This window comes from Peromyscus eremicus, chromosome 16_21 (assembly GCF_949786415.1).
Source record: "Peromyscus eremicus chromosome 16_21, PerEre_H2_v1, whole genome shotgun sequence".
Classification (NCBI taxonomy): Eukaryota; Metazoa; Chordata; class Mammalia; order Rodentia; family Cricetidae; genus Peromyscus; species Peromyscus eremicus.
This window is the reverse complement of record NC_081432.1, coordinates 42,653,204-42,679,378: the sequence shown is the minus strand read 5'-3', so window position 1 is coordinate 42,679,378 and position 26,175 is coordinate 42,653,204. Positions and strand designations below refer to the sequence as shown.

Below are 26,175 nucleotides of genomic sequence, written 5' to 3'. Positions count from 1 at the left end.
TTAATTTTGTTATACTGTATATATATTTCTATTCTTGTTTGAGGTATTATGTTTATGTAACTCATTTAAAATTGTAATGGATAATTAAAAAATAGATTAATAGTTAGTCATCTATGATAATATTTGTAGCCATGTTAGTTAAGTCTTCTAGGTATACATAGATATATTTCAGATAGATAGGTAGTCTTCAAACACTTCAAAGACCTACAGAATATGGCATTTAAAATGTTTTAAAAGTTTAGACTTTTTGGACAGTGAGACATGTCTGCTCCTGACAGCACCGATTTACTTCAGAGAGGAGGATGGGCATCGAAGACACTCCATACGGAGTTTATCTTCACCTTGACAAAAATAGCCATTTGGGCAAGAAACTGTTCTTGCCTGGACTGCTTGATCAACTGGACATGCAGGACCCATAGAAAGGTGACCACTGAACTTTGCTTGACAAAACGGTCCTTCAGGTTCCTGCTTTGCAGAGAAAACTGCCAGACATTCTACAAGACACAAAAAAAAGTGAATAAGAGACTCTAGGCCTGTGGGCTGAAGACAGATGCCCCAACTTTACAAGAAAACTTTGCATGACTGTCCAGGCTCAGCTGTCTCTGTCTACCCTACAAGACTCCTAAAAGTTGCTTATATCCTTCTCCATTTCTCAGGTAATAGTATATCCTTCTGAGGTCTTTGATATGGTTAAAGACTAGATACTTACAATTTTCCTTAGTTATAATAAAAGATAAGTTAGATATAAAACCTTAAACTTACAAATATAAGATAGATAGGATCTCTTCTTTAATATTGTAACTGTAATTCTTGCTTGATAATTGTTTTGTTATATGTAATTTTACTATGTTAAAGTTAAAACCTTCCTTTTTAAGAAAAGAAAAGGGGAAGTGCTGTGGGATGGTCTGTATGTCAAGTGTGTTGCTGATTGGTCAGTAAATAAATCACTGATTGGCCATTGGCTAGGCAGGAAGTATAGGCGGGACAAGGAAAAGAATTCTGGGAAATGGAAGGCGGAGAGAGAGACTGCCAGCCGCCATCAGGACAAGGAAGATGTAAGGTACCAGTAAGCCATGAGCCATGTGGCAAAGTAAAGATTAATAGAAATGGGCTAAATATAAGAGTAAGAGCTAGACAATAACAGGCCTGAGCTAATGGCCAAGCAGTTTAAATAATGTAAGAGTCTGTGTGTTTATTTTATAAGTGGGCTCTGAGACTGGCGGGACTTGGTGGTGGGAGCTGGAGAGAAATTCTCCAGCTACAATTAACCATCTAGAAACCTGTTGGTAACTGCTGTGGTCTGCATGAAATGCGCCCTAGAGGCTTGAGTATTTAAACCATTGGTCAGCAGTTGGCAATACTGTTTGGGGCCGGGAGATTACAGAACTTTTAAGACTGTAGCCTTGCTGGAGAAAGTACATCACTCCGACCACGAGTTATGAGGGTTTAAAGTCTCAGCCCTGCTTCCTGTTCTCCTTCTCTGCTTCCTGTGTAGACTTTGTATGATAAGCCACCTTCCTACACTGGCCCTCAACTGCCTGCCATGCCTTTCCTACCATCACAGACAGATACTCTGAAACCAAAATCAATCAATCTTTCCTTCCTTAAATTGATCTTGGTCCTGGTACTTTGCCACAGCAACAGAAATGTAACTGACACAGTTACTATGTGTACAGCTACAGCTCTGAAGATGTAATAAGGCCAGTTAATCACGTCTACACAGTATCTGGTACATTAACATGCAAGCACTAACCATGTATCAAGTTCCTTCATAGACATCCTCTGTGCAGAAAGAACTAAGACTTTCTTCATAAGCTGCCTCTGCCTGCAAGCTCCCTTTGGAAACAGTGCCCCCAACTTCTGAGACTGAAATGACTCTCCTGACGACAAATACAAAGCAGTAATTCCAGAGGAAGTTACCATGTTTGCCAAGTTTGGTGCCTTGATGATTAATTTTATGTCTAGAATATTATACCTAGATATTCAGCTAAACAATACTGAGTGTTATTTTTTTTAAAGAGAAGATTAACATTTAAACTTTGAGTAAAACAGGTTTCTCCCTCAACTTCATCACATAACAAGGCCTATCTATACCCAAGCACTGACTTATAAGGAAATAAAAAGCCTTTTCCTAACCTGAAACCAAGTGGAGGAAACAGGACAGATACTACTTACTAGTAAATATTTCTCAACCTGTTATTTAGTGTTTCCCCCAAATAATTGCATAGTTATCTGGCTAACAATCAATTATTCCACGTAAAACAGCACTAAATTTCCTATTTAACCATCAAAAGATCAACAACAAAATAACCCAACTTTTGGGAAATGTTCACAATACTACTGGAAAGGAAAAATAAAAGGCAGAGAAAAACTGCTTTGTCCCTATGACAATAGAATGCCATTGTAAAATGGTACACACAGAATGCATTAAAAGTTCTTAACAACTTCCACAATTAAATTTTCAGACAAAGAAACTATGGCAGTGTATATTAAAAAAGCAAAACTCTAAAACAAATTTCTAAAGAAATAAAACAAAAAAGATGTAAAAAGTAAACAAAAATGATGCTGAATACAAAGAGAGAATATGGTGATATGGAGTAAAGTGAATAAACCTGTCAGCACAAGTCAGTCTTTAAAGGGATGCATCTGATTATCATGTGTACAAGTACCCGTGAATATGCATAAGTATGTTAACTGTAAAAGGAAACTGCCTAGAGTGGTCCTGGAGTGCACACTGCTGAGGACATCACTAACATCACTGTGACTAGCACTCTGCTCAGAAGGAAGCAGCACAAGCAAAGGTTCGGACAGTCAGCAAACAGCGTCTGACTCTGTTTCCCTAACTAGACTGGAGCTCACTATCTAGCCCAAGCTCGCCTGGAACTCTTTGACAATCCTCCTGCCTCACCCTCTTAAGAATTCAGATTGCAGGCATGAAGTTTCTAGAGACCACAAAAATATAATACGAACCATCCAACTATGTCACCAATAAAAGAAACCTGTAAATAACTACAGAAACAACCTGGTTCTGCAGAACAGAGAAAAGACTTACTCCATTTGCTAAGTTTACAGAACTATTAAAAAAAAGAAAGAAAAATCCGAAGTTATAAAATAACCACAGTATATATAGCCTTCACTGTCCTGAGAAATACAGACAAGAACATTTCTCTGTTTAACTCCATTCAAAACCATCAGTAAAAACCTATGGAGACAGGTACAAAAATCTGGATAGAAACTACGTCACGCTTATAACAAAAACCCAAAGTAATTTACAAATAGCTGGAAAAGTTACTCTCCACAAAGTATTTTCATTAAGTTACAGTAAAATTTCTTCTTTGAAACGCTCTTAAATCTAGTATTATTCCAAAATAAAATTAAAAAATGTTTTTCCGTTTTGCAGTCATTAGAAAACAAGTGAGCTTTTTTACTATCTCAAAAGACAAAAAGAACCATGAATCACATCCACTAACTGACTGGCAATTAATGAAATTTAAACAGTCCTAAACAGGAGCTTTAACGTTATTGTAAGTGTCCCTTACACATTCTCTTGCATGTCTTAAAAGAGTATATACCATACAAATATGGATACAAAAACATCATTGACTAAAGACCTAAGATAATTACAGCCAACAAATTAATGAGAACATTTCCACTCAAAACAGAATCATTACAATCATTAATAAATAATCCTCAAAAATAAGTATTTCAATAGAGGAATTTTAAGTATTTAACTAGAAATGTTCACCAAAACTGAAGCCGTTTTACATCAGTAAAAACTTTTACATCAACAGAAATTATCTTTTAAAAAGTTTTTTTTAATGCCAGTAGAAATATTAGGATTACCAATGAGCCAGAATTTTGTAAGTAAAAAAATGTCAAGCAAGATGCTAACCATGCTGATTCCAGACCCTTCAAAACATTATCAGTGGTGACTGTAATTCCAACAAGTGCACAGGGATGAAATGTTTTTCCTGAAAGTGGACTAAACCAGACGACAGTGTGAGGACAAGCAAAGGCTACCAAAGCATTTAACAACAGGTATGTACAACTACCTACAGACACAGGCACCAAGAGGGGAAAAAAAGAACAAAAAAGCAAAAAACTTGCACAACACATACAGAAAACAAGTGTAAAGTTTTGAAACATTCAGTAATACAAGCAACAACGTGACCTATGTGATAACACAACACAATATGAATCATTTCAGAGATACACCATTAACAGCAATTCAAAACACTTCAGCAGTAAGGAGTGATTGAAATCAGAGTCCTAGTAGTAATCAGTGTTGAGATCTTCAGGCAGCATGATCTGAGTCAACAGCAATCCAGATATTCCAAACCTTCAGTTACTATATAAATTTAAAATATTGGACAAACAATATTAAAAATAAATAATAAATATACCGAAAACAGTATTTTAGGAGCAGTCTAAAGTCACTAGCAAACAAACCAGCATCACATAAACCTGTGAATTATTCTGGGGATCAGTCAGGTGTTTCCCAGCCTTTTTTTCTTCCTTGACTTTGAGACAGGGTCTTGATATGTAGCCTAGGCTGGCCATGAACTTAAAATCCTCCTCCTTTAGCTTCCCAAGTGCTGGGATTATAGGCATGCACCATTATACCCCATTCCAAAGACACTTTAAGAATACTTTAGCCTCACAGAAAGGTACTCTCTCGCCTTACTCTTTCAGCGACTTCAACTACGAATATTAGAGCAGTGCCTTCCAACAGTTCAAGCCACATGAGTGATTTCAAATGTCAAGTAGTCACTTGTTTATAAACAACAGGCTAGGCTTACACCTGACTAGTGGCAGATTATTCGTCTGGCATGTGCAAGGCCCTGAGTTCAATCTCAGCAAATAAGTAAATAAATATCAGCAGAAAAAGTAAGTCAGGCACAGAAATCCTCTACTCCGGCAAAAGGATTTCATGAGCTGAGGAGGTGGAGGCCAGCCTGAGGCAACACTTGAGACCCAGACTCATAATGAGGAAAAATTAATTTTCATAATTTATTTAACCACGGATCTTCAAAATACTGCTTTAACACATAATCAAGAAGTTAATGAAATAATTTGCAGTCTTTCATATCAAATATCTAAAATTTAATGTGCATTTTACAGCATATCTCAACTAGAACTAAGTTAGTTTGGGGTAATAATTATGTATGGCTAGTGGTTACTGTACAGGACAGCACAGACCTAGAGTTCTTTGTCTAGTTTTGAAACAGACATATAAAATATATCTGTAATTCCAGCCAAGAAAATCATGAAAGCTGAAGACATACATCAATTCAGCTTTTGTTCTTGACTCTAGCAGGCAGGCCAAGGGTGACAGTGTCCCATTTGCCAGGCAACCTCTATTTCTAGCATGAGTCCCAATTTTCACATGTTATTGAAATAATTATTAACAGCAACCCTTTAATCCTCATAAACATCCCATCTGACATGACAAGTTACATGGTCATTCTACCTAGATCCATAACATCCTTGAAAATAACTGTATATACTGCTTGGAAGAAAACTTAGTTGAAATTCTCTATCTAATTCTGATGCCTGGAAAAGAGACTCTAAATTTAAAAGAAAGAACCCTAAATTCACTACACTCATTTTTAAAAAAGAAAAGGAAAAAAGATGCTGCTGAAAAGTCTTTATTTTAAATTGCAGACTTAAAAAAAAAAAAAAAGTAAGAATTACCTGTTGAACAAGGCATCTGGAAATTGGGATCATTGCTATCCAAAACAGGCAAACAGAACTGGTTACTTGCAGATCCTAGCATAGGATCCTTATCGCTGAGCATGTTCTTCAGCGAGTCCTCTAAGACAGTTTGACTTGTACTAAAATCCTCACAGACTTCATTCTCCAGGTTGGATCCTAGAAATAGGGCATCATCTAAGTGTTCAGTAGGAATTAAATGATTAAATGTATCAACTATATCCATGAAGACTTCTGTGTGTCTTTCAACCCTATAGAAAGACAAAAAAAATACCATAAGAAATAAAGCTATCAATTGAAAATCACCTAATACCAAATTATTTTAATAGTTTTGAATCTAAGAACACACTTCTGAATTTGTTTTTTAAAAAAAACCTTCACTGTTTTTTAGAATATACATTTGGAAATGTGGTACAAATCTTTACTGAATGATCTTTCTTTACCATGCATGTAGAATATTATTTTACCAGAAATTCTACTAAATGTTTACTCAATTCATTATTTTAGAAAAATAATTATATAGCCCATTAATTTGACATATCTGAAAGAATTACATGGTTTAAACCACAAAGCTGTATGTTTTTAACCATAACATTTTCATAAAGAATCAAACAATGCTTTTACAGTAAGTCCACATAAAAGAACTAAAATTCAATTATTTAAATTGTGGTCCCATAACTACAAGAAACCACAGATAGCCTTGTTTTATTTACAAAGCATTTAAATTATTCACATATAACAGAGAAAGACAAGGTTTTCTCCCCCCCCACCTCCCTCATTGAATCAAAGCAACTATCAACTAAACCCAACAGATCACAAGTTTACACATGTACACAAAGCTGTGCACATATACACATATTCTCCTAGGGTCTTCTTTTAGGAGAAAACAAGATAAATAACAAGAAAACAATCACATCACATATTCAGATTTATTTTAGTGAGTTATGTGTGGTTTACACAGATGTTGAATTAGTCTACCCGAACTGCACCTACACACTAGCATTAAACAAAAGGTATCTGAAGCTCTCAAGGTTTATCAAAAACTGAATTATTTTTATAAATGGTTTTAAATAAAAGTGAACCAGTTAAGAAACCACACTGATCACCTAGATTATCTTGTGCTCCGTATTTTCAAAATTTTACAAAACACCAAATCTACCAAAACTTTCTTAACCTGGCTTAAGCTTTTCCCCCTTAAAAAGAAGAGGGAGGCCGGGCGGTGGTGGCACACGCCTTTAATCCCAGCACTCGGGAGGCAGAGCCAGGCGGATCTCTGTGAGTTCGAGGCCAGCCTGGGCTAACAAGTGAGTTACAGGAAAGGCGCAAAGCTACACGGAGAAACCCTGTCTCGAAAAACCAAAAAAGAAGAGGGAAAGCTGTATGTGATGTTGTGCACCCATCATCCCAGAATTTAGGAGGATCAGGAGCTTGAGGCCAGCCTGGGCCACATGCTAAGATACTATCTAAAAAAAGGGAGTCAGTGTAGCATTCCCATATATAGATAACTACTGGATATAAATTATATGAGATACTTTGGTGAGCATTTTATCCAAATATGTATGACTTAATCCTTGATGATAAAAATGATTGGCTAATATGCTTGTTTTACAAGGAAAATGCATTCAAATAATTTAATTTCCTCAAAGTCATCCAGCTCCATAGTCCATGTCTAATACCTATTCACCCTTTAACACTGAGCTTAAGGGCTTGAAAGACTTGAAGGCTACTGAAAAACAATTTCCCAGCAAATTAGTGATTGCCTGGGGCTAAAGAGAAGGAAGAAATGACTCTGAAGAATAAATGGAAACTTTAAGGAATGGCGGAATGTCCTAAATCTTAATTATTTAATAGTTTCAGAAATAACCCATCACGCCGGGCAGTGGTGGCCCACACCTTTGATCCCAGCACTAGGGAGGCAGAGGCAGAAGGATCTCTGAGACTTTGAGGCCAGCCTTGTCTACAGAGTGAGTTTCTGAACAGCCACAGTTGTTACACAGAGAAACTCTGTCTGGGGAAAAAAAAAAAGAAAGAAAGAAAAGGAAGGAAGGAAGGAAGGAAGGAAGGAAGGAAGGAAGGAAGGAAGGAAGGAAGGAAGAAAGAAAGAAAGAAAGAAAGAAAGAAAGAAAGAAAGAAAGAAAGAAAGAAAGAAATATACCACCACTCTTCAAATGAAAAGTCATGAGTTCAAGGCCAGTCTTGGCTTACATAAAGAAGAGCTTGAAGCCAGCCTGGGTCAATAAGACCCTGTCTCAACATATTTTCCTCTGCCAAAAATAAGCAATTAAAAAAAAAAAAAAAAAGGAAAGAAAAGAAAAGAAAGCAGTTAAGCATATTGAACTCTTAAAGATAGGTAAACTTTCCAATACGGCTCTTTAGTCCAAACTGTATGACTAATCATTTCGCTGGATTTAGAAAGCTAGCTTATCAAGGAAAAGATTCTATGATCAAAAATTGAGAGAGTGGGTATAATAAGGTTCCATATCTTTAACAGTATTTTCTGTTATAGTCATCGAATGTTTACTATGCAGCCACCACTGCATGAGACACCTCAGTAGGTCAGTAAGAATGAAAATCTTTTAAGACAGAAAAGAAAAAGATTCCCATATTTATGGGTCCAAAAAAGATAATTTCCATAGGACATATCACAACACTAGTACTCTGGGGAACATATTTTAAGGAAATTGATATAAATTAATGGGGCTGCTTTTTTTTTAAGGTGGGTCCTATTAGATTTGCACACAATTCAATAAAGAAAAAATACCACAGTGTACTGCCATCCAACATTCAAGCTATGTGGAAAGTAACATTATCACAAGTATAAAGAAATATAAGAAACTAGTTTCAGGTAGTAAGTACTTAGTATCAAAACTAACTCATGCTAGGGTGGAAGAGGTGGCTCCTGGCTAAAAGTATGTGCTGCTCTTACAGGAGAAGAAAATGTGGTTCCCAGCACCCAGGTCCCACAGGCTGCAGAAAGATGGGATCTCCATGAATAGTCAAAGACTGACATAAAATTTAAAATGCACCTTAAAAAAAATAATCCATGCTAAATAGTAAAATAAGTGTTAGTTAATTACAGAAATATTAACTTAAAAAGACACATTAATAAGTTCAATGTGGACTGACAGCAGAACAGAAAACATATATTACTGGTAAAGCTTGTAAAATCTGAATAAAGTATGGGCTTCAGTTAATAGTTTTCTGTTTGCTCTGATAGAGGCACTATTATTACATCACAAGTCATAGACAGGGTATGTAGGAACTCTTTTCCTGCTTTACGGCTTTCCTATAAATCTAAAATATTCCAAAATAAGGCAGTTTTAAAAAGAAAGAACATTGGGGATACCAAGTAGTGTAAAAGACAAAGACAAGCAGGTATAATTAAAAAGATATTTCCAGTCTCTTTGTTAACTATATAGCTGCTTGATATAAATAAATTTCTGTCTCTTATACTAAAGTTTTACTTAAGAACTTCCTTACATTTGGTATTTTAAGCAAAACACACTATTGTCTATTTACAGTGTCTCATGGAATTCATACAATTAAATCATTATCAATAATTTGAGGTTATACACGTTAAAATATGAAATTTTTTATGGGATCACAATCACACCTAATATTTACAAACAGTAAAATACACATAGTTGTCACAGAATTGGATAATCTTAATTCAAACCATTCATTCACTCACATATTTACTAAACATCTACTACAAAGAGAAACCAATTATGGTCTCAAACTTAAGAAATTCACAATCCAAGACTGGTCACAGACAAACAAATACAATAAAATATAAATATCAACACACTACCAATATTTTAGGGCTGCTAATAGGGTCAGAAATGAAAACTCAGGAGGTAAGTAGATATGTGACCTGAATCCTAAAGGTTCAGAGGGTAGACCAAGAGAAGGAAAACAGTGCTAATTAAACAGTAAGTAGTGTTCTATTCTACTGAACCATTTAAAGACTCAGAACATAATTAAAAATATAAGTATTAAAGTTGTAAGTAATGTTTAATCTTATAATTAAATTTAATGTTATAAGTAAAATTAAATATCCAAGTATATTTCCAATTTTAAAATACTTAACTTTGAGAATTAAACTGTAGTTAAATTTAGATTATAGTAAATAAAACCAAAATATGTTATTCTGTTTCAAGTATAAACAGAATGGGGGACAAAGTGCCACAAAAATTACTTTAAAAAACTAACTTGTATGATTAGATTTTAAATGCCTCACTTTTAACTGGGCCTGGTGGCACAGGACTATAATCCTGCCTACTCTTGCAGGCAGGCACAAGATAATTACACATTCAAAGCCTGCCTGGCCTACAGAGTACATTTGTGTTCAAGGCCAACCCAGGCAACTCAGTGAGACTCTGTCACCAAAAAGATATAGGTCAGTGGGAGAGCTCTATCTCGATACCATATACTTTAAAAAAAGTCTCAAACAAAAATCTCTAAAGCAAACCTACATAAAATATATTTTATCAGCCAGGCGGTGGTGGCGGCGAACGCCTTTAATCCGAGCACTCGGGAGGCAGAGCCAGGCGGATCTCTGTGAGTTCGAGGCCAGCCTGGACTACCAAGTGAGTTCCAGGAAAGGCGCAAAGCTACACAGAGAAACCCTGTCTCGAAAAACCAAAAAAACAAAAAAAACAAAAAAACAAAATATATTTTATCAAATATTACTTTTTTAAAAATCTAAATAAATACATTGCTACCAGTATCAAAGTTAAGTCTACAGAGCGAGATCCAGGACAGGCACCAAAACTACATGGAGAAACCCTGTCTCACAAAACAAAAAACAAACAAAAAAACAAAAAAAACCCCAAAAACAAAAAGAGACCAAGAGCTGGGTGTGGGTACTGGCTTATAATTTGAGCACTAGGGAGAAAAGGGCGAATACAGAACACAAGGCTAGTTTTGGCTAAATATCAAGCTTCAAGACAGCTTGGGACCCCCAGTAATTAAGGGGGGGCTGAAAAGACTGAGAGACTATATAACGAGCTTTAACTGTCTCATATAGTGTACACATGTGCATGCACACATATAATGGGTAACAAGAAGAAACGAAAAATATCCAAGATGTCTAAATGAGAATGGCCCCCACTGGCTCATATACTTGAATACGTGGTCCTCAGTGGACTGTCAGGGAACGACCGACCGGGTGTGGCAGTGTTGAATGAGGTGCGCTTCAGGTTTCAAAAGCTCATACCATTCCCAGTTACCTACCCCTCTCCCTCTCCGCCCCCTCCTTCCTGCCTCCTGCTTTTGTATCAAGATGTCAGCTGTTCCTGCACCATGCCTTTTTTCTTCCATCGTGGACTCGCAAGGCCAATCAAATGCTTTCTTTTAGAAGTTGCCTTGGTCAAGGTGTTTTGTCACAGCAAGAGAAAAGTAACTAAAACACAAGTAATCATAAAACCTATGAAATTTTAAACAAGGTAATAGTAACTGGGTGGGAGCATTTTATGTATGCTAGTGAAGGTCTTACTACTAGGATAACGTGTTAGTGAAAACCTAAAGAGAAGTAGTGATCAACTATGTGTAAGAGAAATCCAGGCAAAGCCCTAGAAAGGGACTGTACTTTGTCTTCCAGCCCTGACATAACAGTTTAAATTTTAAACTATCTAAACTTGATTTAAACTTTAAATCAAGCAATTTGATCAGGCATATTTAGCAAAAACAAATTTCTAACAGGCAGCTGTAGTAGAAAAAAAGTACTACTGCTATTAGCAGTAAAACAAAAAACTTAATGTCTAGCTGCACAGAAATCACACCATTTCCCCACCCCTTGATGATCAGATAAGGTCTCCTGTAGTCCACCCTGACCTCACTTAATCATCCTGCTTTTGCCTCCCAATACTGGGGGTTCCAGGTGTGGATCATCAGGACCAAATTATTCTTAATTGGAGGCAGTTATACCCATCCAACGAACACTTGGCTATGCTTAGTTAGATGCCTTCACTGTCATGACAGTTGGAAAGGGTACCACAAGTATCTAGTAAATACATTATAATGCATTTAAAACAAGTCCACATTGCACAGGGAGAGGGAGGCAATGGTATGGGCCAAGAAATGCTCCTCTATAGATATTCATTTAACAAAACAACTCTATATTATAGTGCCAAATTTTAAAAACTGATTAGCAAAAACCAAACTGCTTGCTAGAGTAAGCAGTGGAGCAAAAAGCTGAACCCAGAGAAATAGCTCACTCAAGATTCAATACACTTACCACTACACTACACTGTTTTTATAAAATTAAATTCACTGAATATTTACTAGTCCGGACGCTGTAGTAAGTAGCTCCTTGATATTATTTCATTTAATTATCACAATTATACTTTCAGGCAGGTACAACTGTTATCAACAATCTATAAGAAAGGTGCTACAGCTTACAAGTTACAACTCTGGTTCAGCAAATCAAGAACAATACTTAAACTCACTTATATGGCTTCAAGGTCTTTTCTTAAAGACTGGTATAAAAACATGATAGATAAGGACTAGAGAAAAAGTTCAGCAGTTAAGAGCATGGCTGCTTTTCCAGAGGACCCATGTTCGATTCCCAGCACCCACATTCTTGCTTAAAACTATAACTCAAGTCCCAGGGTCATCTGAGGCCTTTTTCTGGCCTCTGTGCAAACCAGGCACACATGTGCACAGACATACATACAGACAAAACACCCATACAAGTTTAAATTATTTTAAAAATTTAAAAAACTATAGATGAACCCTAGGTTATCTTTCTAGGACAGTCAAGGAAAATGATGGAATGCTTAAATATAGTCCCACAAGTAACTGTCCACACACATTCTGTTCTAGTTCCATGAGTTAGAATCTACTAGCAAAACCTCATAAAGGAAAACAAGGATCCTAAAGTGTTTGTGAACTTATCCAGTAAAAGGCACCCTGCCTACAATGACACCAAAGACTCAAGCAGATTTTTGAACTTAGAAAAAGAACTAACAGGTAGAAGCTGAACCTGCAAATGCAGAATTGGACTAGTCAAAGGTAGTAAAAGGAAAAAATTCATCTCAAAATCTAGTCATTTCATATTCTAAGAGCATTAAACAGCAGTGGAATTTTGAATTAACCACTGAAGTGTCGCCATAGCATAGGCACTAACAGTCAAACAACAACTCTTAGCACTTACTGAATATCAGGCATTGTAAAGTAGGTGCAATTATTATCTCTTCTACAAAAGAGCAAATTAAAACTCAATAGTTATTTAGTTGTCCAAAGGTCACATACCCAATATCCTCAAATCACAATCAGGCAGTATGATTTCTGAGCCAGCACTTCTAAATTTTATTTTATGCACTCTATTTACAAACACATTATTCTTATAAATTTAATTCAGAATAATAAAATCTGTAAAAATGCTGAAGTATCTCATTTTTCTTTCAAATTAAGCAGAGAATATATACTTTGTATAATGTATCTGTATCTGTATAATGTGGCTACATTATACAGATAAAAATAAAATAGCTATCCTCAATGTATATGAACATGTTATCTGGAGGAAAAGTAAACTTACCAGCTAAAAACTTTGCAGTGTAGTTCTCACAACCTACTGTTTTGTTTCACGGGTTCACCTCATACAAACTGTGAATTACAGTATTATGCTTAGCCTTTCTGTATCATCTACCATGCCGTTCAAAATGTCTGATGAACTTAAGATTATACCAACACATTAAAACTTCTGGGTAATATTCAAGTCTCTACTACTTTCTTAGAGCCCTTCCTTCACTGTGTAAAAGGTCAAAAAAAATTTAATTCCTGAGCCAGGTGTGGAGGTACCCATCTTTAATCCCAATACAGGAAAAGCTCTCTGTGAGTTCAGGGCCACTCACTCTTCAGGCCAGCCCTCACTAAATAGTGAGACCCTGCTTCAAATAATAATTATCTCTGACAAAGAACTACCTGACATTAAACACATAAAGAATGACACTTATCAACTCATACAATGCTTTCCTAACACTTGAATTCCCTTCTAAACTTTAATACAATGATTTCCTATCTAATGTCTCTAAATTCTGTTTTTCAGTCAAAGCTCCATTCCCTCAGAGCACTTTGGTTTCAGATACTTTTAATCAAATCAATGTCCTGGTATCTCCTATGTAATCAAACAGCAACAATTAAACAGTATTTTTCTTTCCTGCTCTCAAAACTGTAAATTTTTAATAGTTTAAAAGTCATTTTTGTAGTTTTAAAAAATAAGATCTCTTACATTTCTATAAAGGTATCTCTGATTTCTCAGAGGATATGCTCAGGCCCATGCACAGGACAGAGTATTAAGCCCAAGATATTTTGTTCCAATTTTTTAAAAAAAGCTAGCAGCCGTTTGTCAACAAAAAATTCCTGAAACGCAGGTGAATAAACATATTTAGCACTCTACAAAATTTCAACCTCTTGAAACTAAAGTAATTATGTACATTAGAAGAGAAAAAGGACAGCCTAGAAAAAACTGAAATACAAAAAGTACTTTAAGGGAAATAATAGAATTTAATCTGGATTTTCTTCAAAAGTGTACTTTTAAGAAAGCAAAATGTGCCCAGTGGTGGTGGTGCACACCTTTAATCCCAGAGGCAGGCGAATCTCTGTGCATTCAAGGCCAGCCTAACCTATATAGTGAGTTCCAGGACAGCCAGGGCTATGGGTGAAACCCTGTCTCAGAAAAACCAAAAGGGAAAAAAAAAAAAAAGGCATCACAAAAATAAACACTGAATACATTATTACTGAATAAATATTACCTTGACATAAAAACTGTAAGCCTAATTTTCATACAGCAGTTTTTCCAAGTATGCCCCACACTAAATAAATGCCTCTACTCTTTTTTTAGTTTCTGTCTTGGACCACATTTGCTGCTTTCCTTAGCCATATGCAGCCTATGTGGTCACATCTGCCAGAGTGTGAGTTGTTACTTTCCTGCCTGAAAACATGGCCTTGGGCTTCTACATTCCTTTCACATTTATTTGCAAGTTCACTTTCACCCAGGGACTGAGGGAGCTGCTTCCTTGGGGACCATAAACAATCACAGCAGAGCTCTCCAAAGTAGTGCTTTCCAACTTTTTGGCACAACATCCAATGTGCATGTCTGAGTGCTGAGTGTCTGTGTATATGCTTATGTGTGTGTGTAGCTCTCCAAAATCTCAAATTCTTATGATAATTTTATAGCAAACCATTACTTGCTGCCTTCCAACTTTTATCAATAATATATAGATCAAAGACTATCAAACTTTTCTTAGATAATTCCAAAACAGACTATGTTAAATTTTAATAATGAGGCTTTAAATGATTAAGTTGCAATTTCTCTATCCTAAAATTACTAACTAGGTCAAATCTAGTTCCCAATTATGCTTATAGACCATTTTTCTCTTAGAATGCATGAGAATATCCAGCATTGTGTACAAGAAGCTTATACATATATAAATTCGGTGCAACGGATAAACTCACTGTTCTTCCACTAGGATGCAAGAGCATTGTAACAAATTACACCACTCATGCTCCTCAAGAAACACCCACAGCATGTAAAAGCGACCGGAGAAAACTCCAGTCCCACCACTGAGTCCTTTATCATCTTGACACATCACTAGTACAACTATAAATTAAAGCTTAACATTTCCGGTCTTAACTCTTTTCAAATAGTCCGTTTCATCTATGCAACAAGTCTTTCTGCTGCTAAAAAATTATCTGAATGTGTGACTTCATCAGAGCTATGACGACTTTCTTGATATCCTGTTTACATTACTCCTATCATTGGAAAATAGAGTATTCATTTTAAAATAAGTGATAATGGTAATGATGATGAAGGGAAGAATCATTGTAAATATAAATGACCGGCAAAGAGAACAGTGGGGGAAAAAAAAGGATCTAAGTATAGCAAATGCTAAGGAGTACTGATTTTTCCCTCAACATCTTTTGTGCTCTGGAATAGCGCTATAAACGAAAAACATAAAGATGCTACACCGGAACACTTTTCTTTCATCTGTCCTTTTCTATAAACACACATCATCCACATTTTCAAAATACCAAACACTTCATTCAAAAATTTTTAAAAAGGTAGGAACTGAGATGTAGGTCTGCACACTGAAAACACAAGACCAAGTTTGAACCCAAATACTAAGTAGTGCAATAATTTGCTGTGATCATTTTAAAATTTTAGAGTAAAATAAGGTGGCAAAATTCATAATGTGGGGAAAGTCTTAATTGTTCCATCCTTTTTTAAAAGATCTGTACGAAGAGTGAAGATAACATCAGGTAGACATTAAAACATTGTTGCACTTCCCTGGAACCACAATCACGCTCTACTAATGACTACTGACTAGCAATAACAAACACACATTCGAATTGTAACGACTAGGAAATGGCATTTAGCTGCCCAAAGACAAGGAGAGGGTGCATCCCAGGGAAATATGGGCCATCTAGGGAAAAGAGCCTCGGGCTGGAGGGCGCCACAACACTTTCTCCTCTCCCTGGGTCCCCTCCCGCCGCCCCGTGTCAGATGATCGGTTCTTTAGCACCATTAACACGTACTTATCGACTAGTGGTTCATTAAATTACAAGTCCTGTCGGCAGGCAGGACTCTATCTAGGCTTCCCACTTCAAAGTAGGCAATAGGAGTCCACTGCCTGGGTCCCCAGCACAAAAGCGCGCGTCCGTCCCCCCCCCCCCCCCCCCCCGCCCAAGGTCTGCAGCGCCGGACTCTCCCCCCCGGGGCGGGGGCAGGGACCGGCCTCGGGCGCAGGGTCGGCCTCGGTGCGGTCCGGCCTGCCGCCGGGCTCCGCGAGCCGGCGCCGTCCGCAGCGCCAGGCCCAGGGGCCTTTCGAACCCGGCCTGGCCCCGCGACGCCTGCCCGCGCGGCGGCGGCCGAGACCGGGCACGCTCGCCGGCGAGAGCCGAGGCTCGGCGGTCGCGCCGAGGCCGCACCGCCACCGCTGCTCCGGGGCCCCCCGCGGGCCAAACGGTGGGGCAGGCCGGGGCGGGGCGGGGCCAGCCGGGGAGGCCCCGGAGGCCGAACGGCCCGGGAGGGGCGAGCGGGCGGGCGGCCGCCGCGCGAGGGAGAGAGGACGCGGGCCGCCCGCGTGGGGACGAGCGGGGGTGGGGGGGGGGCAGAGGAGAAGGAGGCCACCGAGTGCCCGTCGCGGCCGGCGCCGCCACTCACCCGCTCCGCAGACGAGCGCTGCCACCGGCAGCCAGAGGAAGATGGAGGCCGCGGGGCCGCGGAGGAGGGGGGCCGCGGAGGGGGGGGGTGCGCGCAGGGCGTCGGCGTTGCTGCCTGGGCTCGGGGGGCTCCGGAGCCCGCGCCGCCGCGGTGACGACACTACGGCTGGCCGGCGCGCCGCCCTCCCGGTCCGAGCTGCCGTCGCTGCCTCCCTGAGCCCTGGGGTCGCTCGCCTCGTGGAGCCTGTGCGGCGCCGCGAGAGCCCGCAGCCATCGGCGTGCGACGGCGGCGGCGGCGGCGGCGGCAGCGGCAGCGGCAGCGGCGCGGGAGCCAGGAGCGGGGCCGCGTCACGTGACGCTACTGTTTACCGTTCCGGGGGCCGGGGCTGCGTGCGCCGCGCCTGCGCGCTGCGGCCTGCGCGCAGCCGCCGGGAAGGCTCGACCTGGCAGGCCTCTGCGGCGGCGGCGGCGGCGGCGGCGGCGGTGATGGTGGGAGCGAACGCCGGTTGCCTACCAGGATAAGCAGGAAGCCAGACAGTAAATGCAAAGCTTGACCCCTTTCCCCGCCTACTGCTTGCTTACCTCCTGGGTGTGACTTGAAAACGGAACCATGAGGCCTGACTGTACCGAATGGTGCTGCCCTCCCCAACACTGCGGGGCCAGAGGAGCCAGGACCATCTCAGAACTCGAATTGCCCCATTCAAGAAACAGTCCTGGGAGCTAGGCGTGGTGCTGGAGGCCGGGGCAGTCGCGTTTTCATGAGTCCTAGGCCAGCGTGGTCTCCTAGAGCGAGTTCCAGGCCCGCCAGTGAGACATCCTGTCTCTGAAAAAGAAACATTCCTGGATACCAAAAAAAAAAAAAAAAAATCTTGGTAAGCAGTTTTCAAAATATGATCCGCAGCCCTTGGACGCCACACTCCATTGCTACCTTTCAGAGAGACCTCATTCCTCTGACAATAGCATGTGTCTAAGTTTCTTGTCACCTTAACAAAGAACTAATAAATACACTTAAAATTTTTCAGTCTTCATTATTTTACTGCAGAATCTATCATAACATTTGTGACATGCAATGGAACTTGCGGTTATTTTTTATTTTTTTTTCTTACGTCTCCTTTCCAGAGTATCGATAGATACAACTATAAAGTAAGACCCCTGGAGTTCCCTCAATTTTTAATAGCTTGTAGAAGTCCTAAGAGCAAACACTGAGACTCCACAACACTTTGTAACCCATCCCAGCCTTTAGTTAAGTGCTATGGTCTAACTGTTGCCTGTCAGTCACTGTAACCAAAAATGAGCCCCTTAACCGCGATTGTGTTTTCAGTCTGCAGAGACAATTACAGTGTTGGCCGGACCTGCCGAGCACCTTACCATAAGGTCTGCACGCTTCCTTTTAAAGCCTTTGTTAAGTTAAACCTCACACCAAGCACACTTCACATAGTAAGGTCAGCCGGAGGTAGAACAAGCCACAGGCATGTGGTGACCTGCTCTTTACTTTCTCTGTCTTCTGGTAACTTCACCGCTAAAAACAAACACTTCTGCAAAGGAGGCTGGGGTTGTCCAGAGTGGAGTTCTAGGATGCCACCCCTCTGCTGTAATGCATCAATCTCTCAAGTCTTTGTTTCACATTCAAAAAAAAGAAAAGGAAGGAAGGAAGGAAGGAAGGAAGGAAGGAAATTTTCACTTGAGTTGTTTGGGAAGGAATTGCAAAAACTAAGTACTATCCTAACTCTTCTTAACCTCAGTGTAAAATAGGGGGAAGGAGAATATTAAGAGTTGAGGAAAACTTATCTTTTCAAATCTTAGTAAATTTAGGACAAAACACAAAATGAAGATAAAAATATGAGTCATAGCACTGTCGCAACAAAGATTTCTGATCCAAGAAGAGTCAGCAACCTTGCCATCAAGCATGGTACTTTGAGCCTGTTATTTCAATCAAGCATCCAAATCCATATTTGTCCACTCCTGGGCTTTTCTTGTTGCTTCTAAAGGTAAACAAGAGTATTTGTCTTTTACCCAAGACACAGGTTACAAGAAAAAAAAAAAAAAAAAAAAAAAAGAGCCCTGGGAATGGTTATAACTGCCCACGGGTCATTTTTAAGTAAAATGTTTAAACACTTGTGGGAAAAAATCAGATAATACTGGTAGCATTAAAAGTCCAAATTAACTTGGGGAAATTGAATTTAGTAGAAGAGCAACAAAAAACTAATAGTGTGTATTTATATTTGACTGAAATTATGGGGGGGGGGGAATGATGCAGTTTGGATCTTGCAAAAATGTGGACTCAGGAAAACCAAAGTCCACCTAAAATAAAGCCATGGGGGACAGTATTAAATGCAAATATCAAGATCGGTTTTGATTGCCAAACTGAGGAGCCTTCTGGGGCTCATCTACTACCTTTTGAACAGCTAAGCTGCAGGCAGGGGACTGGGCTTGCCCAGCCTTAGGCAAATGAAGGTTATGTTTGTCTGAAACACCATTGTTGCCATAGATAGAACAAGCTCCTGCAAGTCCCTGTTGGCTGTCCTGTTTGGTATCCTGTCCTGAATCCTGGAACTATCTGAGGCCTCTGGGGGCCAGAGTCTTGCATCACAGTGGTAGATGTGACCCTTGCTGCTCCTCCTGCAACTGAGACTCTCATTCTAGGGTGAGCTCTGCTCTTGGCTTCCTCCTATTGCTGACCTCCATCTAAGGCACACTTAAGACAGAGAGCTCATGGTGCACGAGGGAGGCCAGGTAAAGCTGGGGACGGAAGACACTGGTGTCAACTTTCCAGTATCTTGGTGCCGTAACACGGAAGGTCCCAAGTGCCAGACCCGGTTGTCTCTGTTGGCATCTTGCCACTTGGACACTCTCTCTAGGTCAGCAGCTGGCACTTTCCAAGGTCTACCTGCACCCAGGGGTATCCATCATTCAGGATTATTCGAAAAGTCAGATTGGAGAAGGTTCAGGTTTCATTCCCTCACATGTTTCTCCAATATTAGGACTCAGCTTTTCTAAGAATTTCATTGTGAGCTGGAAAGATGTATCAGTGGGTAAAACTGCTGCTCTTCCAGAGGAAGACTGGAGTTCAGTTCCTAGCACTATCCACAGCAGGTAGCCACAACTACTCATAATTCCAGCTCCAGGTGTCCAATACCCTCTTCTGGTTTTGTGGGTACCTGTACTCATGTACACACACCTACACACAGACACACACACATATAAATAAAAATAAAAATTTTAAAACAATTAAGTTTGATATAAAAAGAATCTTCACTGAAACACTGGTCACTATAGTATCAGATCAGTCAAATGGGAAAAATGGGAAAATTTTGAGTTGCCCATTATGAGCAGATAATTTGGCATTTGGGGCTGGCAACAGATGGCTCAGCATGAAAGGCACTTGTCACCAAGCCTGACCACCAGAGTTCAATCTCTGGCGTAACACAAATCTTAAAAGGTCTAATAGTTTAAAAAAAAAAACAAAAAACTCAGAGCCAGATGTTTGGGGTGAAAGCTGAAGATCAGAGAAGCAGAACAGCCAGCCATTAGCTTACCTCTATGAAATCCTCAGCCTCAAGAGAGCAAATTCCTGTTTTTTCACGCCTTATGTACCTTTCTGTGTCCTGTTATATTACTTCCTGGGATTAAAGGCATATGTTACCACTGCCTGGGTCCGTTTCTTTCATGTAGCCCAGTGTGGCCTTGAACTCACAGAGATCCATACAGATCTCTGCCTCCCAAGTGATAGGATTAAAGGTGTGTGTCACCCCTGCCTGACCTCTATGTCTAATTTAGTGGTTGGCTCTGTCCTCTGATCCCCAGGTAAGCTTTATTGGGGTATGCTATATGTCACCACACCCTGAGGTCCACATAGTAGAACAGTGGTTTTCAACCTGTGTGTCACAACCCCTTTGGCAAACTTCTATCTCTGAAAATACTTCATTATGATTTATAACACTAGCAAAATTACAGTTAAGAAATAAGAACAAAAATTATTTAATGGTTGAGGGTCACCACAACATGAGGAACTGTATTAAAGGGCTGCAGCATTAGGAAGGTTGAAAACCACTGTAGTAAGAGAGAACCAGCTCCTGCAGGTTGACCCCTGACCTCCACACATATGCCATGGCATACAAGCCTCCCTCTTCCTGCAAAACAAATAAATGTAATAAAGTATTTTTTTTAAAAAAATGACATTTATGTAGTAGAATTTTTCCTAGAAACTGTGTTTTAGAGATACAGTGTCCTGTTGGTTTAGAAAAGGTTGAAGTATTTTTATGTTTCACCATAGGCTGAAAACAGAGTCAAAATATCCAGAACTCTTTTTCAGTGTGATTGCCATTGAACGTCTAAGCCTAGCCCAGAACACTGTATCCCTTATACTGACGGGCTTTCTGCCATCCATACATTCACTTTTCTCCTGAACACAGCAGGCCGTGTGAGCCTTCAGCATAATTAATGGGCAAAGTGCCCTCCCTATTAAGAATGAATAATTGCTATCACATGTAGTGGTATTGTGTTCCCCAAAATATTGTGCACCCTAATAAACTTTTCTGGGGTCAGAGAACAGAACAGCCACAATATTAAACATAGAGGTTAGGCAGTGGCAGCACACGCCTTTAATCCTAGCATTCCAGAGGTAGAAATCCCTCTGAATCTCTGTGAGTTCAAGGCCATGATGGAAACAGCCAGGCATGGTGACACACGCCTTTAATCCCAAGAAGTGAGCCTTTAATCCCAGAGAGTGATGGCAGAAAGCAGAAAGGTATGTAAGGCGTAAACTAGACCAGGAACTAGAAGCATTTGGCTGGTTAAGCTTTCAGGCTTTCGAGCAGCAGTTCAGCTGAGATTCATTCTGGATGAGGACTCAGAGGCATCCAGTCTGAGGAAACAGGACCAGCTGAGGAACTGGCAAGGCGAGGTAGCTGTGGCTTGTTCTGCTTCTCTGATCTTCCAGCATTCACCCCAATAACTGGCCTCAGGTTTGATTTTATTAATAAGACTCTCTAAGATTCCTGCTATAATCACATACTAGGGGTCAGGAGAGGGTAGCTAGGAAGGCTGGGTCAAATAATAAAATAAGCTTCCATTTACCCGAGGCCTTTGTAGGCCATAGGAACTTTTTAAAAACTACAATCATAAGGCCATCTCCTCTGCATTAGTTCCCTTACCTACCCCACAGCTTTTTTCATTTGCTCGTTTGTTTATCCATTACATACACCAGGAATGAGCACTACTCCTGCCCTGGAGGAACCCAGAAGAGTGGGAAAGATGAGCAGTCAGCAATTACGTGCAGCATGGTGCAACATCAGCAGGCACAGAAGACAAATGCTCCTGTTTTCTGGGACATTCCCGGGGTCTGATGGCGAGGCTGCCCTCAACAACGAAAAAGGAGCAGAAAAGTTGGTGTATTTCAGTAATTGTGAACGATTTGCTATCTAAATTGTACATATTGCCACTGCGTTAGCAGGGTTCTCCAGAGGAACAGAACTAATAGAATGAAAATTGGAGAAAAAAAAATGTTTAGGGGATTTATTAAAATGGCTTACAGGCTGTGGTCCAGCTCATCCAACAATAGCTGTAACCAAATAAAAGTTCTAGAATCCTATAGCTGTTCAGTCCACCAGGCTGCACGTCTCAGCTGCTCTTCAGTATCTGCTGGAAGCCTGAAGAAGTAAGCTCCAATTCCACTGAAGGAATGGACTGGCCAGAAAGAGTGAGGGCAAGCAGGCAAAGAACAAGCGCTTCCTTCTTCCTCATGCTTTACACAGGCTTCCACTGGAAGGTTTGGCCAGATGTTAGGTGGATGGTCCCACCTCAAAAGAGCCAGATTTAGGGTGGATCTCCTCACTTCAGATAATTCAATCAAAAACTCCTCACAGGTGAAAACAGCAACTCTTGGGTTTTAGTCAATTCCAGATGTAGTCAAGTTGACAACCAAGAATAGTTATTGATATAGGTACGAAGAGCCCAGGAATATAAAATCGGTAAGCCTGCGCATTCTAGGGAGATGGGTGCTTACAGCCAGCAGTCACTACCATGGACTAAGGTTAACCTTTAACAGTTGCTGGCTTCTCCATGACTCCCTGTCTCAATATTTCTTTAACCTTTAACTGCTGCCTCTACATGACCTTCCGCCTTGCATTGTCTTGTGTTCTTCCCAGCTATGGGGGAGAACAGCTGTGTCAAGATAGCTCAAGGCTTTTTGCAAATTTCTTAAACTGCCACCCTGTAAGCAAAAATTGTAAATCTTAAAGTGTAACGTGACTCTAAGCCTAACCTCAAGATTGTAAGAAAGCTCTCTGACCCAAACCTGATACTTAGTTTTCACTCTAAAAAGAGGCTCGAAACCTGTCCCCATTGTCACATTACCAGAAGCCAAACTCCGACTGCGGCCCCAGCTTCTTTTTGCCGAGCGGTGTCTTCTGGTTTGCCTCTGGTTCATAGACGTCGGTGGTCTGTTCCCCATTATTTGCACGTCCCCAGGACCCAACAGGTATTTTTGGATCCCTGGTAGTGGGTTTCTCCGCCAATGAAATAAGCCAGATCAAGCCAAATTAAAAGTCCAGATTTAATGAGCCAAGCAATCTCGGGTGACTCTCAAGCCCCCCAGAAATGAGGTGGGGGAAGGAGGAAGAGAAATCACATGACAGGTCTAGGGACTAGAGCTTAAATACACTGTAGGCACAGTCTTGAGCTTCAGGGAGGGGCCTGGACTTTTGGTGGTCTTTCTGAGGGGGGCAAGGTTTGGAGAGGGAGGAATCAGACTGAGGGGGAGCTTCCAACTGAACAGCTATCACAGCCACCATAAATATAACTACATTTTAAAACAAAGTGTTTTTATAATGTCCCTCCATGACAAGCTCAATGATACTATTTCCTCCTACTAAAACTCTCCATCGTTTTCCAAAACAAAGTCCAGTAAATTTCTTTGTATTGTTTCTCTTGGTTTTGCTTTTGAGGCAGAATCCTACTGTGAGCCTAGAGCTCCAGGTCCTACTGTCTTAGCCTCCAGAGCACAGGTGTTGCAGCTAAGCATTCACCATCACAGCAGACTCCAAACTTAATGTAGTAGCCAAAGCCTTTAGAGTAGGTCTTGCCAATCTCTTCAGCTTTCCATGTCCCAAGATACTGCAGACATAAAAAGGTAATTTAACAGGAAGTTTGTCAATGTACAGCAGGAGAACATATACCTTCTAAGCAAGACAGCTTCAAAACGAGGGTTAGAGGCCGGGCGGTGGTGGCGCACGCCTTTAATCCCAGCACTCGGGAGGCAGAGCCAGGCGGATCTCTGTGAGTTCGAGGCCAGCCTGGGCTACCAAGTGAGTTCCAGGAAAGGCACAAAGCTACACAGAGAAACCCTGTCTCGAAAAACCAAAAAAAAAACAAAAACAAAAACAAAAACGAGGGTTAGAGAATTAACTTCTCAGGGGGATAAACATGACCTAGGTTGCCCATGCATAGTTCGTTCAAATGCTATCTCTGAAGCTAATAGCTAGGCCATCTCCTAGTAATGTCATATTATAAATCTGTCAAGGGATTAATCAATATTCTTAGGTCAGAGATGTGAGAATCTAGTCATTTATCCAAAACCCATCTGCCAGCAACCAAATCCCAGCACTTGAGCTTTGGGGTCGGAGCATCTGAGATTCAAACTGTACAAGTACAAAAAAAAAGGATGACCCAAGTGCTTGCTTCTTACCCTGTTGGGTACAAGACATAAGTAAGCATGTGATGCCAGGCAAGCTAGCCCTTCCTGATTATATCTTGAAAGGGAGACTAAAAGGATTCTACTTCTGTGATGTGGTACAAAATGGGAGCTTGAAAAATAAGGCCAGTGGCTACTTACTGGTCCCTGGAATACTGTTTCAGAGAAAGAGCAACAGATGAGTTGCCTTTATTTACACAGTAACTAATTTGTAGAGTTGGGGTTTTGTTTTGTTTTTTGTCAGTGTCCATGTGTCCTGTCTCGTGTCCATCCGTCCCCGTTCCCTCCCTCCTCGTACCCCCCCATCCCCCACCCCCACCCATCCCGGGCAGATTCCCACTGTGTATCCCCGGCTTGAATTTGTGATCCTCCTGCCTCTGGTTCTCAAGTAATAAGATTATAAGCATCACCATGCTGCGTGTTATGGCTAGCATCTGAAATATCCCCCACAAGCTCAGGAGATGCAGTGGGTGGTGCTGTGTAGGGAGGCTGTGGAGTCTGGTATAAGGCCTGGCTGGCAGACACTTGCCACTGTTGGTAGGTTTTAATGATAATAGTCCAGCCTTGCTTCCAAGCTAAACAGAACAGTTTTGGTCTGCTACACTGTTGTAAGGCATTTTCCTCCTGTTTGCAACATGCTCTCCAAATTGAAACATCTTCTCCCAAAGGAAAGAGGGGGCTTTCTGAGCCTCTGCAGGCGAACAAATGGTTACATGTGAGAAGAACAAAAACTTGGAAGAATCTTTTTTTTTTTTTTTTTTTTTTTTGAGGCAGGGTCTCACTATGTAGCCTGGCTGTCCTGGAACTCACTTTATAGACCAGGTGGCCCTCCAACTCACAGAGATCCGCCTGCCTCTGCCTCCCAAGTGCTGGGATTAAAGGTGTTTGCCATCATGGCCAGCACTAACTTGGAGGTCCCTTTCCTAGAGTATAAAAAGGAGTAAACAGAAGGGACTCTAGCCTGCCGGCGCATGGCTCTGGCAGGCCTTGCCTTTCTCTCCCATTCCCTCTGCCTTGCTCAAACCAGTTAGATTACATTCCTGAAGCTAGCCCCCGGAAGTCCATTTCCTTATTTGACCAATCCTCCTCCTGAGGCTGACTACCAAGGTTCAAGTCCATTCCAACACTGACCTCCCGTTTCTCGTCTTAAAAATTACACCTGCGAGGTCATTAGGGGCTGTTTTCTGCCTGGGTCAGAAGTCGACCACTTTAACTTTCTTCTCCTTCTCCTTCTCCTTCTCCTTCTCCTTCTCCTTCTCCTTCTCCTTCTCCTTCTCCTTCTCCTTCTCGTCTCTATGGGCACCCATATGCACACTTTAACTTTTCTTCCCCACTTAATAAAGGGCCTCTCTGTGAAAATAGGTGTAGTTTGTGCCTCATCCCGGGTCCAGGAAGGAGTCCCCTCTGTGTGTGGGTTCCTTCATAAATATTGCTGCGGGTAGAGATTCTGACCAGCCAAACTGCAGAAATAAAGGATAAATCAGTGGATAGAGAGCTGTGTTGGGGTGAGTTTTCGGTGATATACAAGCTTTTGAGATCTCCCTGCTCCTTGAAAATAACCTCTCACCCATACTCCTGCTAGTATTGTTAGCATTTGGCCATCTGTA

At 40.7% G+C, this 26,175-nt stretch overlaps 1 protein-coding gene across 2 annotated transcripts in view; it reads right to left on the bottom strand.

Moving 5' to 3' along the window:
* Nucleotides 1-17,003, bottom strand: part of Phf3 (PHD finger protein 3) — a 76,769-nt gene extending 59,766 nt beyond the window's left edge. For both annotated transcript variants that reach the window (XM_059244175.1, XM_059244176.1), the window contains exons 1-2: nt 16,880-17,003; nt 5,695-5,963 (exon numbers count right to left, since the gene is read on the bottom strand). In XM_059244175.1, the coding sequence (XP_059100158.1) occupies nt 5,695-5,938 (244 nt within the window). In that variant the 5' untranslated portion in view covers nt 5,939-5,963; nt 16,880-17,003. The remainder of the gene's footprint in view (nt 1-5,694; nt 5,964-16,879) is intronic.
* Between the last annotated feature and the right edge of the window lie 9,172 nt (nt 17,004-26,175).